Source organism: Saccostrea cucullata, unplaced genomic scaffold (assembly GCF_032062105.1).
Source record: "Saccostrea cucullata isolate Sc308-1 unplaced genomic scaffold, CSIRO_AGI_Scuc_v1 ctg19476, whole genome shotgun sequence".
NCBI lineage: Eukaryota > Metazoa > Mollusca > Bivalvia > Ostreida > Ostreidae > Saccostrea > Saccostrea cuccullata.
This window is the reverse complement of record NW_026939024.1, coordinates 1-8,794: the sequence shown is the minus strand read 5'-3', so window position 1 is coordinate 8,794 and position 8,794 is coordinate 1. Positions and strand designations below refer to the sequence as shown.

Genomic DNA, 8,794 nt, shown 5'->3' with positions numbered 1-8,794 from the left:
CTGAAGTTGATATTAAAAATCTTAAGATGCTTGAGTTTCTAATCGACAATATCTCTGAGTTTTTTGGAAGCAGGTTTTCCAACAATCCATTGGAATGCTCACGCATTCCCATTGCCCCCCCCTCCCATTGCCCCCCGTTATTAGCAGACCTATTTTTGCATTCATATGAAGCAGAATTAATTTGTCCAAAATATTAAACGCAAAGAGAAGATAACACTTGTAATTGACAATTGTTTATTGATAAAACGTGGTCGATTTATTTGAATGTGGAGTTGAAAGCAACGCAAGTGTTTTTAGGTCACCTGAGTAAACTCAGGTGACCTATTGCTATCCGTTTTCGTCCATCGTCGTGCGTCGTCCGTCGTCCATCGTGTGTTAACATTTGAACATTTTCAGCTTCTTCTCTGCAACCACTGCACCAATTTCAACCAAATTTGGCACAAAGCATCTATGGCTAAAGGGGAACAAAAATTGTGAATTTCATGATCCCTGCCCCCCTGGGGCCTGAGGGATGGGGCCAAAACCACTAAAATTAATGCAATCTTTAAAAATCTTCTTCTTTGCTCATGGACATCAAGCAGTCAAACTGTTTGCATGATTGTAATCAGCATTGAGTCCTCTACAAAAATTGTGAAATTCATGGCCCTGGGATCAGGGGTCTAATGCTAGGGCGGGGCTAAATAAGTATATATATAGAGAAAATGCATTATTTCTTTGAAAATCTTCTTCTCTGCTCCTGGGTATTAAATAAACCAACTAAGTACATAGTTATAATGAGCAAGAGTGCCTCTACCAAAATTGTGAAATTTATGGACCCAGGGTCAGGGGTTCTGGTGTTAGGGTGGGGCTCTATTGTTTATATAATAGTGAAAATACATGAATTCTTTGAAAATCTTCTTCTCTGCACCTAGGTATCAAATAAACTAACTAAGTGTATATTTATGTTGAGCAAGAGTGCTTTTACCAAAATTGTGAATTTTATGGCCCCAGGGTCAAGGGTTCTGGTGTGCGGTCGGGGGGGGGGGGGGCTCTATTGATTATATAGTGAAAATACATGAATTCTTTGAAAATCTTCTTCTCTACTCCTAAGTATCAAATAAACTAACCTAGTGCATAGTTATGATGAGCAAGAGTGCCTCAACAAAAATTGTGAATTTTATGGTCCCAGGGTCAGGGGTTCTGGTGTTAGGGTGGGGCTCTATTGTTTATATAATAGTGAAAATACATGAATTCTTTGAAAATCTTCTTCTCTGCTCCTAGGTATCAAATAAACAAACTAAGTGTATAGTTATGTTGAGCAAGAGTGCTTTTACCAAAATTGTGAATTTTATTGCCCCAGGGTCAAGGGTTCTGATGTGTGGTCGGGGGGGGGGGGCTCTATTGATTATATAGTGAAAATACATGAATTCTTTGAAAATCTCTTCTCTGCTCCTGGTTATTAAATGAACCAACTAAGTACATAGTTATGATGAGCAAGAGTTCTTCTACCAAAATTGTGAATAAACTAACCAAGAACATAGTTATGATGAGCAAGAGTGTCTCAGCCAAAATTGTGAATTTTATGGCCCCAGGGTCAAGGGTTCTGGTGTTGGGGGGGGGGGGGGGGGCTATTGATTATATAGTGAAAATACATGAATTCTTTGTAAAACTTTTTCTCTGCTCCTAGGTATCAAATAAACTAACTAAGTGCATAGTTATGATGAGCAAGAGAGCCTCAACAAAAATTGTGAATTTTATGGTCCCAGGGTCAGGGGTTCTGGTGTTAGGGCGGGGCTCTATAGATTATATAGTAAAAATACATGAATTCTTTGAAAATTTTCTTCTCTGCTCCTAGGTATCAAATAAACTAACTAAGTGTATAGTTATGTTGAGCAAGAGTGCTAGCTTTTACCAAAATTGTGAATTTTATGGACCCAGGGTCAAGGGTTCTGGTGTGTGGTCGGGGGGGGGGGGGTGCTCTATTGATTATATATTGTGAAAATACATGAATTCTTTGAAAATCTTCTTCTCTGCTCCTGGGTATTAAATAAACCAACTAAGTACATAGTTATGATGAGCAAGAATGCCTCTTCTAAAATTATGAATTTTATGGCCCCAGGGTCAGGGTTCTGATGTAAGGGCGGGGCTCTATTGATTATATAGTGAAAATACATTAAATCTTTGAAAATTTTCTTCTCTGTCTCTGGGTATGAAGCAGATGAACTACCTATATTGTCATGATGAGCAAGGGCCCTAATCTTGCAGAATTGTGAATTTCAGGGACCCTGGGTCAGGGGTGGGGGGGGGGGCTCTACTTATATACTGAAAATGAATTAATTGTTTGAAATCTGCTCCTTTGTATTTATAAAACATTTATTTATTTTTTGGTAGGTAATTTTAAGAGTGCCTTTTTAAAATTTGTGCAATGTGTGGACCTAGGGTCAGGGGTTTATGTCACAGTGTTAGGGGCACTACTGATTATTGCTGAATATTACTGATTAGTTGGAATGCATTTTTGTTCCCCTACTCTGCGTATGGGTATTCAGTAACCAAGCTAAGCAACTGCTAAGTGTACTGTTATGATGATCAATGGTGCCTCTTTCAAAATTGTGAATGCCATATATCATCTGGCTTAAGTTAAAACATGAATCAAATTAAATAACTGGAAAGTTGTTGCATAATGCTCAGGTGACCTATAAGGCCCTTGGGCCTCTTGTTTTTTAATGCAGATTGTTGAAGGACTAAATCACTTGGTCTCCAAATACAAAAATGTTGTCAATGAGAAAATGTCTTGATATTAACTTCAGAGTATATCCTTATAGCTAGAATTAGAGTGGACTTGAAGTTATTTTGAGGATGCCCAAACACAAAAGATGAAAATTTCCACATTACATTTTTAGCCTTGTTTGATTTTATGAGGAATAGTTACAAATGTCCAAAATTTGATTTTTTTCATGTGTAATGCATCTGATTTTGAAAATGTTTTAAGAATTAAAATTGATTTAAAAGGTTTTATGAATTTGAATTAACCAAAGTAATTTGGAATTTTTAGAATCCACATTTGATTCACACAATTCGAATATACTAGAGCAGAGTAAGTTTAAAATATCTCCTTTTTATGAAGCAGTTCATTTTTTTGTGAGGAGTAAAGGGCTTGGTAGAGTATTTGCTGGACTTTGTAGATATGTGTGTAGTCTGTTTCATGATCCTGAAGTTTCAGGATGAACAACTGATGAATAAAAAGAATTAGATTGCTCCAAATTTGACAGGTTTGGCTCACCCCTGCGTAACTCTTTTTGTTCCTCTTAATTTACCTGAAAATGCTTTATAGTAAAAAGTTGATCAAAAAATAAAAACAAAGGAGGTAAACAATAAAAATATTTAATAAAACACTTTTATAATAGTACGTACTACACAGATAAGTATACAACGAAACAATAAAATGTACCAAAAAATCTGAATATATAAACAGCACATACAGATTAACATTTATGTATATTGCATTATGACATGATGAATTTATGACTTTGCTAACCTGAGGAAAGATAATATATGTATATACATGGATTTCAGAGACATTGATTTTTATTTGGATTTCCAATGCATCACATTTTTATTTTTTACTTCTGACAATTTACAACCGGTATAATTAGCGATTTGATAACCCCAACTGCTGCATCTACATGTACAGTTACTTGTATACATATATTATATCAGATATATATACATGTGTGTGTGTTTATGTTTGTTTATGTTTACTAACCTTTCAGAACTTTCCATCTTGTCATTGTAAAGAAACCCTTATGCCTTCTGGGCCCAAAATTGGAAAATAAAATTACATGTATCTTATAGACTTGCAAACCATGGCACTAAAGTATATTATTGGCTGTCCTTTTTTTAAGAAAGCGCATTTGATTATATATCATTAGATCACTGTCTGGGACAATAAAAATGTAAGCTCTTTCTGTTTTGAAAAGTAGAATTCGTTTAATACATGTAATTGGAAACTTAAGCAATCACCTCTTGACAACACGTGTTCATTTTGACTGTAAGCAGATTCCTTGTAAGAAGCTTTGAAAGCTTATAACTTTGTGCATTCTGGCTCACCCTTATAATAACCCCGATTGTCAAACCCATGACCCACAGAATCGTACGCCGGAGGTTTGTCCACATCCACGGTTTTGTCTATTTCTAAGATTTGCTGTTCTTCCGGTTCCCTGTATTTATAAAAGTACGCCACAATGATGAAGACTAGTGTATTGGCTGCCATAAGTCCGGCCAACATGAAAAACAAATACTCCGTTTTTCCATCGTTCATTTCCTCAGGAAACCAGGCATCTTAAAAAGAACAAAATTCATGCCGTCATTCATTATGTAGAGTTTAAGTAATTTTGCGAAGAACACACACAAATGGCTCAAAAGAGACATAAAAATTATCAGGTTCAAGAAAGATAATCATCATAAAATAAAAATTCATTTAAGCTAACAACAGGCATAAAAACCAGGATGATCATTTTAATAAAGAAGACGAAATAATTTTCTAGGTGCAGGGACATTTCTTTTTAGATTTGCACCATTAATGTTTGTATAAATAAAAAAAAGACACGTTCAAATGCAAAGGTATCCAAATATTACTCTCTATATGAAAGTCTTCAATTATATTACTCTCTATATGAAAATCTTCAAATAGTTTTTTAATACAAAATTCTTCCCTTGCCAATGATTTCCTAAAATTGTGTTTTCAATTAACCCTTCTGAGATCGTGTGATTCCTGGCACTATAACACTGTATATCAGGACCCACCTGGTGGCCTAGTTCCTGATGCCTCCTTAACTATCTCCAGAATGGCCTCAGATACGTAGTTCCCTAAGCCAGACATCATTAGAAATAAACCCATAACCAGACCCTGCATAAATGAGGGTGCTTGAGAATATGCAAATTCCAGACCTAAAATAAAAAAAGGATAAAACAGAGAGTTTTTTTAAAATCTTTTCGAGAATGTTTAGAAACATTTGTTAAAATTCTTTTAGCAGATTAAATTAAGTAAACATTAGCAGATTACATTAAGTAAACAATTTCAAAATTTAAATCATTTTCTCATGATATAAATCATATACATGTATTACGGTCAATAGAAAGGCGCTAAAAATTAATCTATAAATGAAATATACAGGTAACATGATTCAAGCAAGTCAACAATACAATGTACCCAAAATAATCTAAATATATAAACAGCATGAATCAACAGCATGAGGTATCATGAATCAAGCACGAAAAGGATGACTGCACTTAAGGAAACTTAGAAATTTCGACATAATTAATTTTAAAAATGGGCATATTTCTTTTAATGGTAGAAATGGCCAATGTCTTAAGTGCAACTTTGTGTAATTACTTTAATTAAAAGTTCGTATTAACGAAGTTCGAAGTCGTTTTTATAGGGAGGGGTCATCACATATTCTGGAATCTCCATAGGATAATGAGTACGCCCACCTTTTTACAGGATTAATACATAGTCAGCGCATGTTTGTCTATTGTTCTCCTTTTTATGGTAGTTGTATATTAATATATTACCTCATATTAAAAGGAGATCAATAGACAAACATGCGCTCATGGTTAAAAAGAGAAAAAACTTTTTCTTCGTGTGTTCCCTTTCTCTATAGAAAACAGGCCATTTTAACCACGTTGTTACCTGTTGAATATTATAATTAATCACGTGATTTCATATACCCTGTAACTCTGTGAATACTAAAATTCCATCACGTGACGTGTAAGGAAACACGCATTCTGCTGGGCGATAGTGATTGTCCATATCTGTTTCAATCCATTCCCATCGAGCCACGAGCTATTCTTTTTTCTCTTAGATATCTATAAGATTATTCTTATTTTTATCTCAAAAGCGTTTCATTTTACTATATTTATATATTTTCGAGTGTATTATATGTCTCTACATGTTCGTAGTCTACAAAAAAAGAGATTTATTTATTATGTTTTGAACCATCGCTTATCATGAACATCCAAAGTAAGATCCAGTAAATAAAAATGAAATCATACCATCCACAGCACGCTAATTTATGAGGAGAAGAAATTAAGAAAAACTTAAGTAATTCTGACGTTTTCTTTTTTTCGTTTTTTTTTTATTAAAAGGGAAAAATAAAACAAGACTTAGTCTTAATGTTGTTAGCGGGTCTCGATCCCAGACCTCAATATTGTTAATTCTGTGCATTACCGACTGAGCTAGTCGGCACTTATATTCGAACACGTGAATTGTTGACATCAGCCATTGCTGTTGATTATCAATGGCTACTTCTACCGGTCGATGTTATTTGTTATTAGTTATATACTTTATTTGAAAACTTAAAAAATAATAGTGACAAACATATGCCGAGAGAGAGAGAGAGAAAGAGAGAGAGAGAATGCACCAAATATAAATACAGTAACTACATGTATAATTCTAATTTTAGACCACTCTTCACAATATTAGCTCCGCCTCTTATGCATATTTATAAATCTTATCTCCAATCAAGGGCAGATAAGTCTAATTTCCCGATATTTGCAGAGAGGTGGGGTAGGAAATCAACGAATTATTTTATTGCAACGCAGTTTATAACCTTTATGACATTGCCTTTCATTTGAAAATAGACCAAACTCTATAACAAATGACTTAAGGCAAAAATAAAAACAAAAATAAATGTGACAACAGAGATCGAAAAAGACCCAAAAACCGGCGTTAAGTGCAGTCATCCTTTATTCAAACAATACAAATTAGAAACAGAGAATACGTAATGACGGACCTCTGAAAGTCAGAGGTGTGATAATGTCACGGGTCTCTCTAGAAATTATGTTTTTCACTATGATCCTTGAGAAAAACATCACTTATTAGGCTTGTAAATGACAGTATAGAGCATGTACAATCGAAATTGATCAACCGGTAATATTTTGGTAGACAGTCGATAATGTTGAGTTACAAACCAAATACATGTATGTATTCCATATAACTATAGGTGTATAACATAAAAATGACGTTAAGTTTGATGTTTTTTTTAAAATAATTGCTGGCCCCATCATCAAATTATCTATTACATCGTTTCATCATTTCATTGCCAGTGAGAACATAATGTTTTTTTTAAAGAATCAGAATCAGAATCAGTTTATTCTCTCAAACCATACAACATGGTACATGAGGAACATAAAGTATATACAATGTCTATAAAGTGGTCAGAGGTACATTTAGTATAAATATATACACACACACACACACACACACACACACACACATATATATATATATATATATATATATATATATATATAAATGTTTTACAACTGCATGTAGAGAGGATGTAATGTAATAATAAAGTATATGCAAAAAGAAAACACCAGGAGGACAGCTAAGAAGGACAGACAGTCTCAAATATTTTTGAAATAAATGTACATAGTTTTTTTTAAAGATTGTATATTTGAATTAGCCATGAGTTCATAAAACTTGACAACATTTGGTCTGGTGCAATAATTTTTGTGTAAAAATTTTTTTCTCATCTCTGAAAAAGCTGTACACTCTAAAATGTAGTGGTATTCATCACCTATCTATAAAGAACTCATGCCATCCACTGTCATTCCTACTAGTCTTCATTATTTGATATAATTACAACTTGTAGTATTTGAGATTTCAATTGATCCAGATTTGTACATTTGTCTGACTTACCAGAAACACTGGCGAAAACTTCACTAGCTCCAACAAGAGCGAATTCTGGGACTTGGGCAAAAATAGAAATCTGAGAAGCATTAAATTTGTCCGATGCCAGTGTCTGTGTAATATATCCATTATTTTCAATATCTTTCTTGCGATAAATTTCCAATATCCCTGCCACTAGAACTGAAAGCGCCGATAAGATGAAACCAAAGGCTACAACATAAAACAAAGAAAAAATCTTGGTTGATTTGAATAAAAACAATTAAGGTTGTTATGCTGTGGAATTCCCTTGGGTACCAATTTCACTCTGTTATTAGCTGACCTATCCTTGTATTTATATGAATAAGAACTTGATCTAAATCTTTTTCGTGAAAAGAAGCCTTCAACTCGACATTTAGATTTATCGACGAAGCATTGTCAATTAACAATAGTTATTTTAATTCTAAATGTCGATCTATCCCAGTGTTCTTAAATGATAATACAGCGTCTGACACATCTATTTCATATCTGAGTATCTTACTAGGTAAAGACGTTTATGGTTACGTAACATCAATGTTTCCTTAGTTCTGAAGCAATATACCTGAGTCACCTGCATATACGCAGTTTATATCTCTCACTTAATTCGATACGGAAGAGCATCTAGAATCCTATTTTCAGCAAAAACTGAACTGACCTATTCTTTGTAGATGTGTAGGACTCCGGTTGTGTCTAGCCAAAAATGGATAAATGAGTCTGTCCATGATAGGAATAAGGATGAGGATGATGATGGTATTGAACACATTCAACACAGCTATTGGCATCGTCACACTGCCTATTTTGGCGTCCATTCGTTCACCTTGCAGGAAAAATGTTGACTGCATCTACAACATAAATAGCTCACAGTTTCAGATAAGTATTTTATATTTGTTTGCATAATAAAATATTTTTTGTCTTTATTTGTCAAATGCAAATACTCATGATAAAAAAGTAAGTACTTAGCGTTTTTCTTAAATACTTAGTAATTATTTCATTAATTGGATAAAGCTATATTTATATATTTGTGTACATCATCTTCACTCTTTCAGTACCAACAAAGCGTAAATCTGAGACTTCATTCAATAAAAGAAAAGGTATGGTAACCGCTGA

General features: G+C 33.9%; 1 protein-coding gene across 1 annotated transcript; it reads right to left on the bottom strand.

Annotated features, from left to right (window-relative positions):
* Positions 1-3,832: 3,832 nt before the first annotated feature.
* LOC134252131 (solute carrier family 15 member 3-like) lies at positions 3,833-8,525 on the bottom strand. The gene is made up of 4 exons (XM_062734568.1): positions 8,343-8,525; positions 7,682-7,882; positions 4,783-4,926; positions 3,833-4,317 (listed from the first exon to the last, which is right to left on the bottom strand). Exons 1-4 carry the CDS (start codon positions 8,494-8,496, stop codon positions 4,061-4,063), a joined length of 756 nt encoding a protein of 251 aa, XP_062590552.1. The 5' UTR covers positions 8,497-8,525; the 3' UTR covers positions 3,833-4,060.
* Between the last annotated feature and the right edge of the window lie 269 nt (positions 8,526-8,794).